The sequence below is a fragment of the Cydia splendana genome, unplaced genomic scaffold, assembly GCF_910591565.1.
Source record: "Cydia splendana unplaced genomic scaffold, ilCydSple1.2 scaffold_86_ctg1, whole genome shotgun sequence".
Classification (NCBI taxonomy): Eukaryota; Metazoa; Arthropoda; class Insecta; order Lepidoptera; family Tortricidae; genus Cydia; species Cydia splendana.
The window spans coordinates 441741-463527 of record NW_026946908.1 but is presented as its reverse complement, the minus strand read 5'-3'; the positions used below and the strand labels follow the sequence as shown (position 1 = coordinate 463527).

At 41.3% G+C, this 21787-nt stretch overlaps 2 protein-coding genes across 2 annotated transcripts; one reads left to right on the top strand and one right to left on the bottom strand.

Annotated features, from left to right (window-relative positions):
* Window positions 1-7110: 7110 nt before the first annotated feature.
* On the top strand, window positions 7111-11389 carry LOC134805934 (uncharacterized protein K02A2.6-like). Its single transcript, XM_063779119.1, has one exon. It carries the CDS (start codon window positions 7277-7279, stop codon window positions 11387-11389), a length of 4113 nt encoding a protein of 1370 aa, XP_063635189.1. The 5' UTR covers window positions 7111-7276.
* A 5257-nt stretch (window positions 11390-16646) lies between these two features.
* Window positions 16647-20633, bottom strand: LOC134805933 (uncharacterized protein K02A2.6-like). Its single transcript, XM_063779118.1, has one exon. The coding sequence runs from the start codon at window positions 20577-20579 to the stop codon at window positions 16647-16649; it is 3933 nt and encodes a 1310-aa protein (XP_063635188.1). The 5' UTR covers window positions 20580-20633.
* Window positions 20634-21787: the final 1154 nt, after the last annotated feature.

Below are 21787 nucleotides of genomic sequence, written 5' to 3'. Positions count from 1 at the left end.
CGTTTTATTCAAAAGCTTTTTTCACATATTGCTAAAATTAATGATATTTTGCAGAAATCCACTTATTGACTAGATTTTATCATCCTACTCTGAAATACCCACGTTTATAAAAGCAAGTAAGTGCCTAAAACGCAAAAATTAGACATTTTCAATATTTCTTGATAAAACTTTTTATTATAAATGCGTCGTTGCGTGAATTAATATAACTTTAACCATCCAAACACGTATGTAAGAAAGAAAACATTTTAGGAGGTAATCACTAATCATTTTCTGATTTAAATTAACTTCCTGTCGTTAAGAAGCCTGTAAAATGGCCTTTAATTCCATTGTATTTTGAATCTTTATTGACTTTATTAGTCTTGGCAAGTTTCGTTTTGATTCCTAATGGTCGGCTGTTATATAATAAGTTATATAATTGGTATTGGAATATTTAAGGGAAAAAGTTGGCTGACTACGGGGTGGATTATTCGTTAGCTAAAGGTGCATAGTTCGGTAGGTTTGGTATGATCAAATTTGTGAATTGCGATAAAGGGCAAGGTTTAGACTTCGAATATTCGCTTAAGGTACGCTTTTACTCAATAAACAAAATGACCCTTTATCTTAAAACTTACGTAAAGTTACTTGTACCTAGAAAAAGCATTAGCCGCACCGTAATAAAACATACTTTTTGATTTCGTTTCCTTTGAAATTGAGTTAGGTTCTTAGGTTTAACTGTATTCATGAAGCCTATTGAGAGGAATACAGTAAAAACATTATTTCCTTCGCATTTGGGTACCTTTGGGTACCTACGGTTCCTCATTCACTGTTAATACCCGGCAAAATACACAGAAACTGTAACTATAACGGATGAAAATAGATTTTACCTAGTAATAAAAAATATTCGAATATTCGAAACCTGAGCGGCCGAATATTCGAATATCAAAACAGGTCGAATATTCGACATATTCGAATATTCGAATATTCGAATTGCAAGCCCTAGTTGTAATATATACCGATAGCCAAGCAGCACTGAAGGCACTAAAGAAAACATCGGTTACCTCCTCCCTTGTGAGAGAATGTCGGGGGGAGCTTAACTCGATAGGCAAACGAAGAAGCGTCACGGTGGCATGGGTACCAGGACACCAAGGAGTGACGGGTAATGAGAAAGCGGACGAGATGGCAAGGGTGGGGGCGGAAACGGATCACATTGGTCCGGAACCGGCTCTACCTATGTCAGCGGACGTCACGAAGGGAGTCATAGAGAAGGTAAAAGAGATGGAAGCACAAAGAGAATGGGAAGAAGAAACTGGATGTAGACAGTCGAAGATGATGATCAAAGGCATAGATCACAGGAGAACCAGGTATCTTCTGAAACTAGGTAAGAGCAGTCTGAGACTTCTGACAGGTATCATTACAGGTCATAACACTCTCAATAGACACCTTAAGATAATGGAGATTAGCAGAGATGCCTCCTGTCCACACTGTGGTAAGGAGGAGACTAGCTTACACCTACTAGCGGAATGTATTATGTATGCGGCACCGCGATATAATACATTCGGCAAAGACACACTAAAAGAGAACGAACTAAAGGACGTCGAACACAAAGATGTCCTTCTGTTCTGCAGGAAAACAAGAAGATTTGAGGAGAATGGTGAGGGAATGCCGCCGGTACAGTAACTTGCAGCTCCGACTCCAGGGAATCGGGCTGAATGAACGCGGCACGCGATCGACAGCCCGCCTGCTTCCGGCCAGGCGTCCCTACACTACATCTACATCTACAAGTACATGTCGTGATACGCGAGTTGAGTTTGAGCTTTATAAAACTGTAAAAGTTATTAAAAACTAGTGTAATATAATACCTGGATAAGTGAGACTTCAAGGGACGAGCAGATTTGTCTCACTTAAAGAGGTATTCCACTTACCCAGGCTCTCAGTTAGCCAGGTACAAATACATTTCTGTCTCATTTACAGAGGGTCCCATTAATAGAGGTGAGAATAGAGGATATATCTCAGTTATAGAGGTGGTTAATAAGGTATTTTGTAATTATCTTTTAATGTTTAGGTAAAATAATCCTTGTCCCTAAATATTTTATAAGTCTGTTTAAATATTTCTTTGAATTTATTTTGAATGATTTTCCAAAGGATAGATTTTTTCAATTAAATTTGATACGGAATTCATTGCGTCTTAGAAATTTATTAAATGAAAATTTGTTTATTCTTGTTACTTATCAAGATTTCAGCTTTCGTTTCGATAGTTTAACTACATAAAGTAACAAAATGAAACTTGAAGTCGTTTAGACACAATTAAGCAAATGCGGAATTTGTGGATAGACTAAGAGTTAGTAAGAATACGGAAATAGATCAATAAAGTCCAAGTTAGAGAGGTCATAGATTGACGTTATCTCAGATACAGAGCTAATTCTTATAAAATTCTAAAAATCTTATAAATATAGTCTCAGTAAAAGAGGTAAAATACACTCTCTGTCTCAATTATAGAGGTAAATGTGACTACAAAATCACAACAACTAATCCTAGTTATAGAGGTTCGTTTTATCTCACTAACAGAGGTAATTCAGTGCTAAAGTGTCGGGACCGCACCATGAGTCCCAGCTATAGAGGTTTCTCACTTATCCAGGTCCGACTTAACCAGGTTTCACTGTAGTTGTTGGTTCTTTGACAACTTGAATTGAATACTATTTAATTGATTTTAAATATATATAATTTGTATGTAAAAGTAAGATTAAAAATATTCAATACTAGTAGTTGTTAGTGTTGTTACTTCACAAGTAGTATACGTACCTACCTAAACTTTATGATGTGAAGTTTGTGCAACTGGTCAAGATCCCGATTGTTAGGGTTTCCACCTGGGAACGTGTTCCGGGACGGAACCGTCATCAGGATGGTCGATTGTTAGGGTTCGTGTATAGAAGCCTTAATTTGATTGTTATTTTCAATAAAAAAACATGGAAACACCGTTTCAACATAGACAATTTCGGTCTATATTGAAATGGCGGGTAAATACTTATCGAGGATTGGTCGATGTCGATGTCGATGAAATGCGCGGTACGCCATTTTACCATATGAAGAGGAGGGAATTTGGATAGCTAGAGGAAAATTAACAAAGCAGTCGACTTGATGCTATGGATTTATTTAGCGAACTGACATACAAAAATATAAACAGTCAAACATACATCAAAATTTAAATATGGAATTAAAAAAGAACTACAAGAGAAAGACTAGACATAGATAATAGTGTAAAAGTATCAATAACTATTTACATATACACCCTTAACATCCCACCCCCTTGTGTGCGAAAGCACACAAAACTAGCCAGACTAGATATAAACTGGGACTTTATGCCTCTAATCTGACCAATTTTTTAGAAGGTTGACGAAGAATTCCACCTGATGTGGCTACGTCCACCACCCTGACCACTCCGTCTCTGCCAGGGAATGTAGCAACAACGCGGTCTCGTGGCCAGGTTCCTTCGGGGTAGGTTCTGGTCTACAACGATGACTAAGTCGCCAACAGTCAAGTCGTGCTCTCTGTTCACCGCTATCTGGCGAGGTTGCATGGTTGGCAGAATTTCTTTTACCTATCGGTTCCAAAAGTGGTCGGCCAATCTTAATGCCTACTTCCTCCAGTCAGCACGTCTTAAGAGGTCTCGGTCGTCAAGGGTTGCGGGCAGAACCTGGTTAGAGGATGAGCCAATCAGAAAATGAAAGGGTGTTAGGGTTTCCTGGTCTTCAGGGCCAACAGGGACATGAGTCAGAGGTCGAAAGTTTACAATTGCCTCCGCTTCTAGAAGGAGAGTTACTAGGACTTCGGGATTAGGCTCTCTTTCACGTAATGTGGCATTCAGCGCGACTTTGACGGTGCGAATCAGTCTCTCCCAGCATCCGCCGAAAAAAGGAGCAGCGGCAGGAATAAAGCTCCATTTTATTCCTCTATTGGCAGCAAAATCGTAGACCTCGTGCTGATAAAATTCTCGTAATATTCGGTCTGCACCAACAAAACATGTACCGTTGTCAGAATATACAGTATTGGGAGCGCCTCTCCTAGCAATAAACCGTCGCAGGCTCATTATTGCGGAGTCAGCAGAAAGGGAATGTACAAGCTCCAGGTGAACGGCTCTGGATGTCATGCAGGTGTACACGGCAACATAACGTTTCTCTTGTCTTCGACCGATCTTGGTGCTTATCGGGCCGAAATAATCTAACCCTGTGTATGTGAATGGGCGACGGTGATGAGCAAGCCGCTGAGGTGGAAGGTTTCCGGTCATCGGATTCATCGGCTTTGCTCTTTTGATGCGACAGAACAAACATTTGCTGGTGACGCTTCGAACAGTACTGCGCAGATGAAGAAGCCAATATTTTTGTCGAACCTCATTGACCACCATTTCATTGTTTGCGTGTCCAGCCTTGCGATGGTAGAAATTGACCAATAAGTGCACTACTGGGTGTCGTCCATCTAGAATGATTGGAAACTTGATCTCGGAACCAACGTCTTGTACAGCAACGATTCTGCCAGCTAGGTGCAACAAGTTGTCTGGCCCCATTCTGGGAGAAAGCTTCGCCAGGCGACTACTCTTTGGTATCAATTCTCCACATTCTATTATTGGGCTTTCGTCACTAAATGATTCAGACTGTACTTTCTTCAGTACGTGCCTTTCTGGGGCTTCCATAAGTTCCGCTGTCAGGGGGATTAGAGTGGTGGACGTAGGTGTATTCGTACGTTGACAAAGCCTAACATTGGTGCTAGGAGCAACGCGACCTACGCGATCTAAAGCCGAGCGAAATTTAGACGCAGCTTGCAAAACGCGAGCAGTAGCACGAAGTAATCGTAGCCAGTCACTAAAACGACTGAAATCCGTGGTAATTGCCAGATGACCAACCACAAGTCCAGAATTCTGCTTCGGCTCTTCCTGGACTATAGGCTGACCAGCTGGTTCAACAGGCCAATTCTCCGGTGGATCGAGGAGGAACGAGGGACCTGTAAACCATCGGTGGTTAGGATTAAGATGAAGCGGCTTAATCCTAGTGGCATCGTCCGCAACGTTCAAATCAGTTGGGACCCATTTCCAATCTTGCACGCACGTATTTTCTGTAATTTCTCCTACGCGATGGGCCACAAAGGGTTTGAACGTTCGTGCGTCACTTCTAAGCCAACCGAGGACAGTTCTTGAATCTGTCCACAGGAAAGTTCGTAAAGGTTTTTTCTTATGAAACTCTTTGATAGTGACAGCAAGGCGAGAAGCTATCAAAGCGCCCTGCAATTCTAGACGAGGAATTGAAGTGGGCTTCAAAGGTGATACTCTCGTCTTACTGGTGATGAGTGCGAGCTTGACTGTACCATCTGCATACAATAAGCGCCAATAAGCAACGGTGGCAAAGGCAAGCTCGCTTGCGTCCGCGAAAATGTGTAACTCCCTGTGTAGAGGTTCTCCATTCAGCTTGGCGTACCATCGTGGAATCCTAATTGTAGATACGTCAGACAGTTCCTTAAACCACTCGTTCCACTTTAAAATCTGTGATGGTGGAAAAGGTGTGTCCCAGTCAATATTGGATCTCCACGCCTCCTGAAGCAGTAGGTATACGCCCTTTGACCACTATTGGGCCCAACAAACCTAGTGGGTCGTATACTTTCATGAGGTGGGACAACACTTTGCATTTATTAAAACTGCCCTGTAGTATTACTGAATCGCAATGAAAAAGGGATTGAGATAGCTGTCAATCCATATTGATTTAGACGTAAGTGTATGGAAATCTGTTATTTCTCCCTTTCTGATCGCGGCATGATAATATGAGACCTTCTAAACCAGTCCTAAATCCGATAGTGTCCGATACAGGATCCCATGAGGCACCTAAGGCTCTGACGCTACTTGACTCACTACCAAGTGACATTTCACTAGGCTGGGCGGCGCGCAGTTCAGTCGGTACAAGACGCAATGCTCCTTGATCGTTAGAAATCCAGCCACACATTTCGAAACATGCGTTACGATGAATAGTCACAACATCGGATGCCATCTGTGCAGCTTCGTCAACATCGTCCAGGCTAGCCAGGAAATCGTCCATGTAAGAACTATGGATACTTGCGTTGGCTGCCGCTGGATACGAATCTTGGTGTGACATAGCGTTTTTATGTTTAATGTACAACGCAGTAAAAGGGCTGGACGATGCTCCAAAAATGACAGCTGTCATCCGATATTCTTTTAGAGGCGCTGTTTTCCTTGACTGAACGTCGCGCCATAAAAAACGTAGTGCGTCACGATCTTGTTCACGGATTTTTATTTGAGGAAACATTTCCTTAATATCGGCTGTTATGGCAACAGCGCCCTCTCTGAACCGAAATAAAATACCTAATAAATTTTCTAAAAGATCAGGTCCTTGAAGTAGCAACGAATTTAATGAAACACCCTGATTAGTCGCGGCTGCGTCGTGGACAACACGAAGTTTACGTTTTTGTGGATGGTACACGCCAAAATGAGGCAAATACCACCTTATTCTTGAATAAATGTCACTTTGGTTAGGTTCAGAATCGGTTTTTAATTTATTTTTATTGTTGTTCACACTTGACTAAATTGGTATTGCGTTTGGGATCAATGCTAGTGTTGACGCTTTTAGTGTTAAGATGATTATAATAAGTGCTGGGATTGCACTCCTCAGCATAATTTTTAGCAATCATGTTATCATTTATCAATAAACATTTTATACGCGTCAGCAAAGGCGGGCTCACGAATCATTCGCCTTTCGAGGCTTAAAAATCTTGATAAAGCTTGTGGGTAGCTATCGGAAACACACTGTATGTTGTCACGCCACCGAAGACCTACTTCATATCTACCAGTCGGTAAGCATCAAGAATCTCGACGGCACGGGAGTCTAGCTTGCTAAATAGAGTCTCGCGCTTAGCGATACCGAGCGAGTCGAGTTTGTATTGCTCCTTTATCAGTGACTCCAGGCGTTCATTCTCAGAAGGTTCAGTGCGGTCTAACTGACAATGGTTGACGAACTCAACTGGCTTGGTTTTGCTACTCGTTGGTCCATACTGTTATATATGTAATATGGGGTAGACCTAAGTTTACATGCGCCGACTAGAGGGTAGTCAAACTTTTCTGTATGTCAGTTTGTCAGTTCTGAATTACACACGATTGAGCTAGCCCGGTGTTTCATTGCTGCTCCTGGATATACCTGAAGGCCCCTTCTAGTTACATACATAATAATCTGGCGACGAGTCGTGATCGAATCAGCGAGTGCGCGAACGTAGTTGAGTGACTTGAGTGATATCTTGTGCGAACAGAATGGCAAAAATGTCGGTTGGCAAGATGGACGCGTTTGATCGGAACAAAGATAATTGGGCGACGTATATAGACAGGCTGGAGCAGTATTTTATAGTAAATGATGTGCAAGATGACCGCAAAGTACCATTATTAATTACCGCGATGGGAGCAGATAGCTACGATTTATTAGTGACCTTGTGTACTCCGACTAAGCCATCAGAAAAAACCTACAATGAACTTGTCAAACTTATGTCAAGTCATCTGCAGCCGCGGCCGAGTGTTTTAGCGGAAAGATATAAATTTCGTCAACGCAAGCAGTCGAAAAATGAATCGATAGCGGATTTTATTGCGGACTTGCAAAAGCTAACTAAATATTGTGAGTTTGGTACGTGGTTGGATGACAGCTTGCGAGATCAATTTGTGTGTGGATTGTATAATGAGACTATTCGAATGCGGTTATTTACGGAAAAAGACCTGAAGTTTGCTAAGGCTAAGGGATTAGCAATAGCGATGGAGGCAGCAGAGGTTAATGCGGCAGCGGTAGAAAGTCGAGGTCGGTCATCAGGAAATGACGCCACGACGCCATGTTTTTCTATAAGCAACGACAAGCATTCAAATTTCAAGACGCCATTACGGAACACACGAAGTTATCCGAAAAGCGACGAGCAAACCAAAGTAGTTCGCAACGAAGTTAACCGATGGAGGCCGAACGGACAGCGGCCGAACAATAGTTACCGGGGACCTGTGACGTCGAGATCAGCTGACGGCAACCGCGCGCAAGTAGGTCAAGGACAAGGGACGTGCTCAGCGTGTGGTGGTGCGCATGCGGCTCAGACGTGCAAATTTCGACTTTATGTATGCCGTGTTTGTAATCAAGACGGACACTTGAAAAAAATGTGCCCGAGGTTGACGAAAGTTAACTACGTTGAGGATGAGTATTCGGAAGAGGAAACATATGACTTAGAGGTAAATCTTTCCTTTGTAAAAGAAGATAATTTCAGTAAATATAAACCCTATTATGTGACCCTAAATGTTAACAATCACGATATTAAGATGGAGATTGACACGGGTAGTGCTATAAGTTGTATTAGTCCAAAAGTTTATGAAAAATATTTTTCTAATTGTGAGCTTAAACCGGGTCACCTAATATTAAGATATTATTCGGGGGAGAAAGTTCGTCCGTTGGGTAGATTGAAGCCACTAATTAAGTATAAGGATCGCTCAATGCCGCTCGATTTGTTTGTTATAGAGGATGGTAAAACTAATTTACTAGGCAGACAATGGTTAGTTGAGTTAGGAATTATTAAGGTTTCGTTCGAGTCAGACTTGATTAATTATGTAAAAACATCGAGAGATTTTAATTTGTCAAATTTCAGTTCCAGGTTTAAGAGTGTGTTCTCGGAGGGCCTGGGGAGGTACAACGGCGGGCTAGTGTCACTGCGAGTGCGGCCGGACGCGCATCCCGTGTTTCTACGCGCGCGCCCCCTGGCGTACGCGCTGCGCGAGCCGGTGGAGCGCGAGCTGGAGCGGCTGGAGCGCGACGGCGTCATCACGCCCGTCGAGACCTCCGAGTGGGCGACACCTATCGTACCGGTGGTCAAGTCTGACGGAACTATACGCATCTGCGGAGATTACAAGATAAGTCTTAATAAACATTTAGATGTGGACCGTTTTCCTTTGCCTAGGGTCGAAGATTTGTTTACAAAATTGCATGGAGGTCAAAAATTTAGTAAAATTGACCTCTCTCAAGCATATGCACAATTGGTGCTGGATGATACTGCCAAATACACTGTGATTAATACGCACAAAGGTTTATTTAAATACAACCGGTTGATTTACGGTTTATCCTCGAGTCCAGGCATTTTCCAAAGGATTCTAGAACAGATGTTTGCAGATTTGCCGAAAGTGGGTGTGTTCCTAGACGACGTAGTCATTACGGGCGAAAATGACAAGGAACACATAGGAAACCTTTATAGAGTGTTTGAAAGGCTCGAGAAATACGGTTTAAAGATTAAAAAAGATAAATGTTCTTTCCTGGCCAATTCAATTACCTATTTAGGTTATGTAGTCGATAAAGAAGGACTCCACACCTGTCCCAAGAAGGTTAGGGATATTTTGAATGTAACAACGCCTAGTAACGTGTCCGAGTTACGTTCTTTTCTTGGAATGGCGATGTACTATGCGAAATTTGTGAGAAATATTAGCACAATACTGACACCCTTATATGAGCTGCTAAAAAAAAATGTTAAATTTGAGTGGTCGCAGTCTTGTCAGGAAGCTTTAAATAAGGTTAAACGATTGTTGGCTTCCAGTGAGGTGCTGGCCCACTACTCGCCAGACCTCCCACTGATTCTGACGACAGATGCGAGCAGCGTGGGCGTGGCCGCCGTGATATCGCATGCATGGCCGGACGGTACGGAGCGCCCCATAGCCTACGCTTCGAGAGTATTGAACAGCGCGGAGAAGGCATACTCACAAATAGAACGAGAGGGACTTGCCATTATTTATGGAGTAAAGAAATTCCACCAATACTTGTACGGCCGCAGATTCATTTTGAGGACCGACCACAAGCCGTTGGTGACGATCTTCGGAGACAAAGCCGGGATACCGGTGATGGCGGCCAGTCGCATGCAGAGATGGGCAATTATTTTAGGCGGCTATCAATATGATATTGAGTATGTACACACTACTAAAAATGGAGCTGACGCCCTCTCTCGACTACCGCCGCACAGGCCCGATAGTAATCAGACCAGTGAGGAAATAACATATCTGAATTTCGTACAAAACTTTTTGCCCCTTACCAGCCAGGACGTCCAGAAAGCGACGGAGAAAAATATTATTTTAAGGCAAGTACTTACATACATTAGAGGAGGGTGGCCAGCATCATCTACTAGCGAAGAATTAAAACCATTTTTCTCCAGAAGGCACGAACTGTATGTCGAAGGTGGCTGTGTAATGTGGGGTTATCGTATGGTAATTCCAGAAAACTTAAGAGCCAATATTTTAAAGGAATTACACAGCAGTCACCAAGGTATGGTCAAGATGAAGAGTGTTGCTCGTAGTTTCGTTTGGTGGCCAAATATCGATAGTGATATAGAAGCGATGAGTCGAAACTGCGCTATTTGCGCTGTGGAGGCTTGTGCACCACCCCGAGTTAAATCTCAACCCTGGCCGTACTACTCGGAGCCCTGGAGTAGGCTTCATGTGGACTTTCTGGGACCTTATGAAGGTAGGACTTTTTTTATTTTGATCGACTCAACCACCAAATGGATTGAGGCTTTCCTAATGACCAGGACAACAGCAAAGGCAGTAATTAAGGTGTTGCGGGAGACTTTTGCGAGGTTCGGACTGCCAAAGGAAGTCGTGTCAGATAACGGACCGCCGTTCACAAGTCAAGAGATGGATGAATTTATGAGATTAAATGGAATAACACATACATTTACAGCACCATATCACCCAAGTTCTAACGGGGCCGCAGAAGGTGCAGTTAAGTTGTGTAAAAGAGCTATAAAAAAAGCTATAAGAGAAAATCGAGACATAGAGGAGACATTACAAACTTTCTTACTGAATTACCGTAACTGTGAGCAAGGTACTACGGGAGAAACTCCAGCTATGTTACTACAGAAACGACGACTTCGTTCTAGATTGGACCAATTAAAGCCTACCTGCGCAGTTGAAAAGAGAGTCCATCGCGCTCAACATAAACAGATCGAATCAGCAGGAGGTATTTTACCTAATCAAATGGACGAAGGGGACCCAGTATGGGTACAAGAATTTAACGCGAGGGATAAGTGGGTACCGGGAACAGTATCAAAAGTAACGGGTTCTCGTAATTACGTAGTGACAAAGGAAAATGGTACCACATGTAGTAGACACTTAGATCAATTAAAGTCGCGATATGCGTATTGTTTGCCAAGCTCTAGTCCGTCAGATAGCACCCCGCAGGTGTCACCCTTGCGCGCGTCGGTGCCGCCGCCGCGCTCCCCGGCCGCGCCCGCCCCCGCGCCGCCGGCGCCCGCGCCCGCGCCCGCGCCGCTAGCGCCACATGCCGCGCCCGCATTGACACTAGCCCCGGCCCCAGAATTGAAACGCATTAGAAAACCACCTGTGCGTTTTGGTTTCGAAATAGATTAAATTAAATAACGCTAAGCTGTTAATATTTAATAATTATTGTATACTTTGTTTTTCTTTATATACCTAGTTAGTAGTACATACTTAAAACAAACTTATTATGTTATTAAAATTAAATACTTTGCCCTTAGGGAGTTACCGCTGTTAACTGTATTGTTTAAATAAGTTAATGTTTAAGATTAGTAGTATAAATTAAGAAGGGGGGTGTTATATATGTAATATGGGGTAGACCTAAGTTTACATGCGCCGACTAGAGGGTAGTCAAACTTTTCTGTATGTCAGTTTGTCAGTTCTGAATTACACACGATTGAGCTAGCCCGGTGTTTCATTGCTGCTCCTGGATATACCTGAAGGCCCCTTCTAGTTACATACATAATACATACAAAGACCTAGCAAAGTGCGACAAGCGGCGGGCTCGTTACGTCTGCCTTCACGAACCTCGCGACATATTGACAGATGCCAATGCTCAGCACCAATAAGTACGGTTGGTGTAGCGTCAGCATATGTCAAGTATTCGGCTAGGTCTTTTAGGTGATCATAAGATTCAATAGTCTCTCTAGATAGAGTTTGTTCGTTCAAGCCTAACGATTGTACAGCCTTAGCACGATTTACCAAATGGATATCAGATTCATATTTACCTCTTATGTAAAAGTCAACGTATCTTACCTTTGTAGTTTTTTGTAAACCCATGATACCATTGACAGTTATGAACTCTTCAGGTCCTATTAAACCTATGCGAGCAGCCACTTTACAATCGATCATAGTCGCAGTACTGCCGTCATCGAGAAACGCGAAGGTTTCATAGCTGCCATTTGGCCCTGACAGTGTCACTGGTAAAACCTTCAACATTGTAATATTTGAACATATTTCATTAGACGTTTTATGTTGGTTACACGATATACCTGTATTAGTCACAGTCACATTATTGTCTGACACCTTATTACCTGCTGGCGAGGAACTCGACGTATGCTGGGTATCACTTTCAGCCGCAGGAACGCAAATGATGTTATTAATCCGTGTATCGGGTGTAGGCGGTGATGTACTTAAACGTATTCTGCCTACCGTGCAAAAGAGGGTTGTGTCGAAAAGTACAACCATCGACCCCGCAAGGGTTGCTTTTGCATAATTTCCATAGGTGTGAGTTGTCTTTTAGACATCTATAACAAACTTTGTGTTCACGCAACCAACGCCACCTATCGTCAACAGATAACGACGTAAATTCAGTACAGTTTTTAATATTGTGGGATTTTTTACAATAAACACACTCTATCTTACCAGTTGTTTTATTTTTGTCATGAGTAACGGCATGTATATTTTTCACGTTTAAATGGTTTATTCATTGGAAAATGTACTCGTGATTGTTGCGGTATAGACGTAGAAAGCCCTACTTCTGGTAATAAAGTGAATTTAATATAGCGTTCGTGTTCACGCGTTAGAAAATCAGATAAAAGTTCTAACTTTGACTTGAGATAGTTTGACGTTTCTGACAAATCTGACGCATAATCAGACCATCTCGTTTTCATTAAAGGGTTAAATTTTCCTAGAATATTATGAAACAGCTCCGGCGATTGTAAATATTCTCGTACGCCGAGTAATTTCATAGTAGACAAAGAATTGCGTACCTTATTTAGCGAAAATACCTATCTCCTTTAGGTCAGGCCCGAGCCGAGGCAGCGTTTTCAAAATCTGAACTTCGCCGAAGACAATCATTTCGGGACAAGCAAATGTACGTTCGAGTGCTGCCATTATATCTTGGGAAGCTGCCGCGGTATTGAGTAAAGAGGCGACGGCCTCCCGGGCGGGCCCGCGGAGTGCGTTATGTAGACGCGCTGTATTTTCTGCGGGGGAATAAGAATTTTTAGTACTATCAAATAAGTATTTGAATTGAAGCCATTATGACGAGTTGCCATAGAAAGCTGAAAGCTCAATTTGAGCTTTACTTGGCACGTCTCGTGCGGCGAGCGCTTTAGCTGCGGCAGCCGTATCGGCAATAGCTTGTAAAAGCGTGGCAGAGCCGGTTATTGGCTCGGTTTGATCTTGACGGCGGCACTCTTCATTTACATGATCAGTATTAAAATCAATCACTGCATTATCGTGGCCGTTTTGACGTTTGACGTTTTCACGCAATAAAGGCGAATTAACACGGTTATTTACTACATTACACTCTACAGAAGGTTCTGGACGTAAATTTATAGTGGGATCGGCAGTCATGGTGGTAACTACCGCTATATGGGGCGGAATAGTTACACCCACTTCGGCCCGTGTGTCTACGGGTTGCCGTTCCTGATTTACGTCACGAACCCAAGATGCTGTACGAGAATATGCATTACTAACCGTGTGATTGCATCGCTCCTCGGCTTCTAAGGCGGCTGTTTTCGCTTCAAGTTCAAGCTGTTCTACCTGTTTAACCTGCTCAAGGAGTTTCCGTTCGCGTTGAAAGAGCTCTTGTTCCCTTTCTATGCTTTTGCGGGCCAAGTGGGCCTCCGCAGTCCGCGGTCAATCGTCGTGCCTTGATCGTGGCCGATGATCGCGTAGAGCCCGAAGCGCGAGACCTGCAACTGAGGGGAACATTAACTTGTTCGGCGCTGGTGCCGGTTGTGAGGCACTCGCGAGACGTCCCGGGGATTTGCGGGTCAGAAGCCGCGGATAGTACGGTGGCGTCGGCCGTACCGTGGTCCAACTTTTTGGCCTGGCCGAGCCTACCCGTGGCAGGGCTACCCGTTTCCGAGCGCGTCATTTTAGCGCTTTTAGCCGACTGCTTGGTTTTAGTAGATCGCAAGATCATGAGTATGCTCGAAGGACCAGATGAAGAGGAGGGAATTTGGATAGCTAGAGGCAAAGACATATCTAACTTCGTATAAGACGAATAAAGTCTAAGGAAAAAACGTGCCTCGGAATTGAAGCAAAAGTCATTCTCGAATAGATGGCGCACACACCTTTAGCCTATCCTCGGCTAGATGGCGTGACGACACCGTTTCATATTTAACAATTTTAACACATAGATATTAGTGAAGGAACATGGATCAAAATGATATAAAAATAATAAAATCATTTATCCATATATATTCATTTTTTAATAACTTTATACGTTTTCATTTTGAGTTTTAGTCGTGTGTCGATAGATGGCAGTAAATTTACAGTGACTACAAAATTTACAATGACAGGACCCCTCTATACTATCTATTCTTTTTGCTAGAGGAAAATTTACAAAGCAGTCGACTTGATGCTATGGATTTATTTAGCGAACTGACATACAAAAATATAAACAGTCAAACATACATCAAAATTTAAATATGGAATTAAAAAAGAACTTAAGACTAGACATAGATAATAGTGTAAAAGTATCAAAAACTATTTACATATACACCCTTAACACCATAGACAGCCGTCTATGGTAAATAGCGCGAAAATACTGATCGGTGAGTGGTGGAAATTCTGACAGGTGAAAGTGATTGGAAGGGGGAAGGGAGCAACCATAGTCTAATAAAACATGGTCTTCCATTCCCAGAGTGACACGGGCCTACGTCACAACAACATGGCCGCTATATATAGCGCTATCGAATATTATCATATAGCGCTGTCGCATGATGACGTAGGCCCGTGTCAGTTAGGTGACCTAGAAAAGACGGGAATGGAGTACCAGGCGGAGTATATTATTATACCATGGGAGCAACGATGGGGAACCGGGCCAATTGCGACATTCTAGTGTGGGTCGTGGAAATAGGAACAACCTTGTAATAATACCTAAGCTAGATTAATGGAAGAGAAATAATAAAAGTATGTAATCTCTCGTTTGAGTTTTCTAGTAACCTCCAAATCGACGATACCCGAGTTAGCAGTCGTTCGAGTGAGTGGTATTTATATCTTTATTCAATTAGGGTCTTAGGTTAGGGTTTTACAATGTGAGTATAAAAGTAAAATATAAAAACACTTACAAAACATAACAAAAATATATAAACACATTATAAAAAACCTAACCTAGGGTGCCGCCGGCAGCGGGGCAGGGTCCAAGCTGCCGGTGGTCAGGGCCGCAGAGTAGGGCTTCCAATACCGGGATCCCGGGATCCCGAAATACCGGGATCCCGTCGGTTTAAACAGATTTTTCAATACCGGTATTTTTTTATGAAATACCGGGATCCCGGTATTTTAAAAAACAAGGAAAATGTGCCTATTATAAAGTTTAAAATCTATTAAAATGGTCAAATTCGGCTGTATCAAGAAGATAACTTGCTAATTTAATTAAAGAAGATCATTTAATTGAAACAAGATCTGTGCATATGCGTTAGATAAATATTTCGTGATGAATTCTGATGTTCAGGATATTAAGGGGCTACCCCACGCGAATGACCTTCGATCTGAATCCCTTAGTTTTCTAATGTTTTTTGTAGCTTATTATATTAACAACAACAGCTTGAAGCAATATATACTGCAAAACGTAATTCAAGACCAAAAAAAGTAAGAAAATGTTGCCAGTTTTTACTAGCGCGTCTTGTATTTATGCAAAAATAAGTATATAAAAGTACTTTTTTTAAATCGCAGGAGTAAAATTACTAATAAATAAATTATCTTAGCGTGATTATTTATCAAAAGGAATTTACTATTTTACAAACAGTTTAGTATCCTATGTTTACTTCAAAGTTCATTGCCTTCGAGATATTTGGCATCAAAGTTGAACAATTTTAGGTTAAAAACTGATTTTCTGGCCATAACTTTTGTGTTAGTTTAAAATGAAAACGCTGGACACGTTTCTCGAGACGTCAAAGACGAACCCAAATATTTAGATTTCGTACATGTAATTGTAAGATTCTTCACTGCAAACTAGATACAAAAAAAGTGTTTATTTAAAAAAAAATAGGAGATTCAATTCAAAACTTGTCAAAAATGTCGGGTAGCCCCTTAATATAATTAGTTCTTAAAGTTTTATCAAAAAGTAGAAATAAATTAATTGTAATGGCATACGAATTTTTGGTGCCAAAGAATATTTATTGGCTGATTAATTAGGCTGAACTAAAAATGTGACTTGTGAAGTCAACAAGGCGGATAAAATGATTGTCAACCTGGAGGGTTCACATAATTATTGCAGATGGCGATTATTGTTTAATATCCTAAGCTAAGGACATACATATCTGGTGTAAAAGTGAGCCTTTAAAAAAAAAACAAATTTTTTAAGCCATTTATAGTCAATACCGGGATCCCGGTATTGATGAAGACTGTTTCGGTATTAATACCGGTATTGAAAGAAGTCCGGTATTTGGAAGCCCTAGTTAGGCATTGAGATCAGATATGACCTAGGCCCCAAAATGCTGTGAACTATACCTGGAACCCAACTATTAAATTTTCTTAATTTAATTTTTTGTCCAATGTTTAAGGGGCTTAAGTTTCTAGTCCGTAAATCGAAATAACGTTTTTGAATTCCCTGTCTTTGTGTTAATCTGTCGTGATACTCTTGTTGTGTTCTTATCTTAGGTACCGTTGGGTTGCTTTTATGCGGTATTATACTTCGAAGTTTCCTGTTATATAACAACTCTGCTGGTGACGGTAAATTATTACTTATCGGTGTACATGCATACTCTAATAACGCAATGTCTAAATCTGATCCTTCAAAATTAGTTTTTTTTATAATATTTTTCATTGTTTGTATGGATCGTTCCACTTGGCCGTTGGATTGTGCGTACCCAGGGGATGATGTGATGTGGTGGAATTTCCAATTCAAAGAAAACTCCTTAAAAAGGTTAGAGGAAAATTCTGGTCCATTATCGCTCATTATAATTTTCGGTATGCCATGTCTTCGAAATATGTATTTCAGTTCAGAAATTACGTTTTCTGATTGTAAACTTTGTAATTTCGCTATTTCTATAAATTTGCTGAAATAATCTACAACAAGTATATACGATCGATTCGCTAGATGAAAAATATCTACGCCTACTTTACGCCATGGTTTTTTCGGTATTTCATGTGAAATCAGAGGCTCCTTCGAATTTTGTTTTTTATAGGTGAGGCACGCTTGACAGTTAGACAGATAGTCTTGTAATTGAGAATTAATATTTGGCCAGTAAACTGTCTCCCTAGCCCTAAGTTTGCATTTATCTAATCCAAAATGACTGGAGTGAATTTTTTTTAGCATATCGTGTCGCATGCACTTTTGTATGACAATCCTATTACCCTTCCATACCATTCCAAAATCAGTAGTAAGTTCGTCTCTAATATTCCAATAACATTTTAAGGTATCGTTAAGTTTATCCTTTTCATTTGGCCAACCGCGTTTAATTACTTTTATTAAATTTTGAAGCTCATTATCCTCCTTTGTGCACCTTTGCACCTCTAATAAATGTGTGTCGGTTAAAGCATTACTAGCCGCGAGTGCGCATACTTGCGCCTGCGCTTCCAGATGGTCGAGCGGGGGAAGGGGCGTGCCTGCGTTCGGTGCAGGTGCACGCGATAGTGCGTCCGCGATATACAAATATTTGCCTGGCTTGTACACTAATGTAAACGTGTATGGATATAAACGCATCAACATTCTCTGCAATCGTGCTGGAGCATTGGCAAGGGGCTTATTAATTATGTTTACGAGTGGCTTATGATCGGTTTCTATTATTATGTTTGTTCGACCATATATATATGTATAGAATTTCTCGCAAGCGAAGACGCAAGCATACAGCTCTTTTTCGATCTGAGCGTATGCCTGCTCTGTCTTAGTTAATGATTTGGAAGCGTAACAAACTGGTAAATTCCTTTGTAGTAAACAAGCACCTAAGCCATGTTTGCTCGCATCAACAGAAATCACCACTGGTGCGTTTATATCATAGTATTGCAATACTGGTGAAGAGGTTAAACACGTTCGTAGCTCTTTAAAACAATCTTCATGATTCTTGTCCCAGTGCCATTCAATGTCTTTTCTTAAAAGTTCTCTTAACTTGGCAGACTTCTCAGAGAAGTTGGGTATAAAATTACTAACGTAAGTTACAAGACCTAAAAATCTCTCCACGTCTTTGACATTTTGCGGCGTAGGCATATCCCTAATCGCTGATATATGAGAATCATCCGGACGAATGCCATCGCTGCCAATTTTGTGGCCAAGATATTTTATTTCGGTTAAGCCGATTCTGCATTTTTGCCTATTTAGTTTTATGTTAATATCTTTACATCTATTCAACACCGCTCTTAATCTCTGATCATGAATTTCCTTAGTTGGACCATACACTAACAAGTCGTCAACAAATAACACTACGCCCTCTATATCATCAAAATGACTATATAGCCGTTTGTGAAATATTTCAGATGCCGAGGAGATTCCATACGGCATCCTTAAAAATTTATATCTCCCGAATACCGTATTAAAAGTACAAAGGTCTGTACAACTTGGATGTAGTTTTACCTGCCAGAAGCCTTGTTTCGCGTCTAATGTGCTAAAATACTTCGCACCTAACAACTCCGCCGTAATTTCCTCAAACGTTGGTAGTTTAAAATATTCACGCCTAATTGCTTTATTTAGATCGCGGGGGTCCAGGCATAAGCGCAAATCACCATTTGGCTTTTTGACTACAGTCATACTATTGACCCAATCTGTTGGGCCTTCTACTTTTGAAATAATACCTTCCCTTTCCATCTCATCCAATTTGTTTTTTATCTGATCTTTTAATGCTAACGGTAGCTTTCTCGGAGCGTGGACTACTGGGGAAACGTCATTTTTTAATTGTATTTTATATTCCCCTGGCAAACAACCCATACCCTCGAAAATGTCCAAAAACTCGTCTAATATTTTTTCACTTGGTGAATGTTCGCTAATAGACATAATTAGTTTAACTAAATTTAATTCCACGCATGAACTCCTACCAAGTACCGGACACGAATCTACATCGGCAATTATGAATTTCAAAAAATGTGTATTTCCCTTGCAAGATACTTTTAAATAACATTTTCCCAATACGGTAATCCCTTCCCCAGAATAGCCACGCAACTTTGTTGATGTTTTAGTTAAATCATCGGTTGATAACTGGATTTTACTTAAAAATCTTTTAGGCAACACATTTACCTCCGCTCCAGAATCTAGCTTAAAGGTAATATACCCTTTGTTTATCTCTAAATTTACTGACCAGTCACTGTTAACATTATTAACTTGAGCGATTACCTGATCGGTGGAGTCCTCCTGTATTTCGTACACTCGACGCGACGATCGACACATTCTCGCATAGTGATTCATCCGATTACAACTGTTACACCGTACTCCGAACGCGGGGCACTCCATCCTTCTGTGTGCATGACCGCAATTACTACAGCCGTTAAAAGTTCTCTGCGGTTCACTTGACGTTGCTTGCGGTGATGAATTGTTATAACGATTAAACGTCCTCTCTCTGGGGTTAGGAGTGGAAAATGTCGATCTGTTATGATATGTCTGATGCTCCCGAGCACCGCTGGGCGCGTTTGATCGCATCGGTGTGTGTGTCGGCCGGCGCGGGCGGTTTATGGCGGCTGAGGCATAACGTCTGTTTACTACATGCACGTCACAGGTTGTAGTTCCCGATTGATTATTGTTTTGTGAAACTTCGTGTACGTGCTGTTCGACACTATTTGTTTTTATATTTAATGCCTGCATTTTTGACATCTCCGCTAACTTGCATATATCCATTGCTTTCTTTAATGTAATGTCCGGTTCCCTCAGCATCCGTTCCGAAAGCGTCACTTCTCTCACACCACATATGAACCTGCTGCACAGTAATCCATCACGTAAATCTCCAAACTCGCATTTAGCAGCTATTTTATTTAATTCAAAAATGTACTGCTTGGTTGACTCTAAGTCCTTCTGATCTCTTTTAAAAAATTTATGCCTTTCGACTGCCAAATTCTTTACCGGAACAAAAAACGCATCAAACTTTTTTAGCAAGCCGTCCACCGTATCCGTGTCGTCGTTTGTAAATTGCTCGTACACCTCTCGACATTTGGTTCCGATTACATGCAACAATATATTGACTTGCACTTTTTTAGGTTTCGCTGAAAGTTCACATGCTTCGTAATAGATTTTAAAAGATTTCTTCCAATTGTCCCACTCAGTACTTAGATTTCCGGAAGTCACATTCACTAGATTATTCTCGAACGAAAATGGCGGTGGTGGTTGTAAAACTGACTCCATTTTTAAAGAAATGTCGAAGATATCCTCCCTAGAATCGGCAAACTGCTCACTTTCACTGTCTGTCATTTATTAGCCGTACCAAACAAACGAAATCCACTTTCTTTAAACACTAAAAATATCATTTTACTTATGTACCGGCTGCGCCATGTCAAGGTACGCAGTTGGGAGTCGTGAATCAAACACGGGCACCGAGCTGAGACTGGTTTATTGTATGCGAGTATGATGCTACCCACCTTTGCCAAATGACCATTAAATACAAGTACCTACAACGGCAAGTCAGGTAGGTCGGTAGGTAGTCGTGCACCAGGTTGAAGGCCCAACACAGCTTGTCCCACAAAGGGCCAACATTGTAACTTTAACGTTGGGCCTTGTGTAGGATTCTTACAATACTACCGTAGGTAAATAGTTGTGTAATTTATAGTGTTGCCTACAGTCTAATTATGTAATGGGCTTTTGTTTACGAGTCCTACAGTTACCCTACGTTAAGTAAGTGGTTGTGTAATACGACGTTGGGCCTTTGCTGATAAATATTACAATTACACTACGGTAGGCATTGGTTGTATCCACATGAAGGCCCTAGGCTAGGCAGCAGTTGTTGTTAATCTTCTCTGTATCGTTCCAATTTTAGTATATGTACTGCCGAAGCAAGTACACTTACTATACACTCTAATTTGTATATATACTAACCGCACTTCGAAACTTCGTAAGCGAGATTTATGTTTTTTGAGATTTAAATTGAGAAAATGTTGGTAAAATACAATTTTTTAAATTTATGTATAAATTTTATAGTTATAGCTATTAGATTTATAAGTTACTTTTAAAAAATATTATGATTATATCCGGAATAATCGAGAAAATAACTATAACTTCGATGTTTGGAGACAGTAACGCCATCTAGTGACGCCACAAGCAAACTCAACTGGTATTGTTGGGCATCAGTACCACAGCCAATGTTGGTAAATGCGATATTTGTGCTCACTGGGCCAACGAATGTTATCGTTGTTTAGCCACCGGTACCAAAATACACAAAGGCGCATTGTTAGGCGTCAGTGCCACAGCCAATGTTGGTAAATGCGGTATTCGTCACCATTGGGCCAACGAATGTTATCGTTGTTTAGCGAACGGTAGCAAAATACACAAAGGCCCATTGTTGGGCATCAATGCTACAGTCAATGTTGGTAAATGCGATATTTGTCGTCATTGGGCCATCGGATGATATTGTTGATTAGCCAACGTTACCAAAATAAACAAAGGCCCGTTGTTGGGCATCAATG

What these genes read in the sequence shown, in the direction of transcription:
- LOC134805934 (XM_063779119.1), top strand. Translation starts at nt 7,277, where the DNA reads ATGGCAAAAATGTCGGTTGGCAAGATGGACGCGTTTGATCGGAACAAA.
- LOC134805933 (XM_063779118.1), bottom strand. Translation starts at nt 20,579, where the DNA reads ATGACAGACAGTGAAAGTGAGCAGTTTGCCGATTCTAGGGAGGATATC.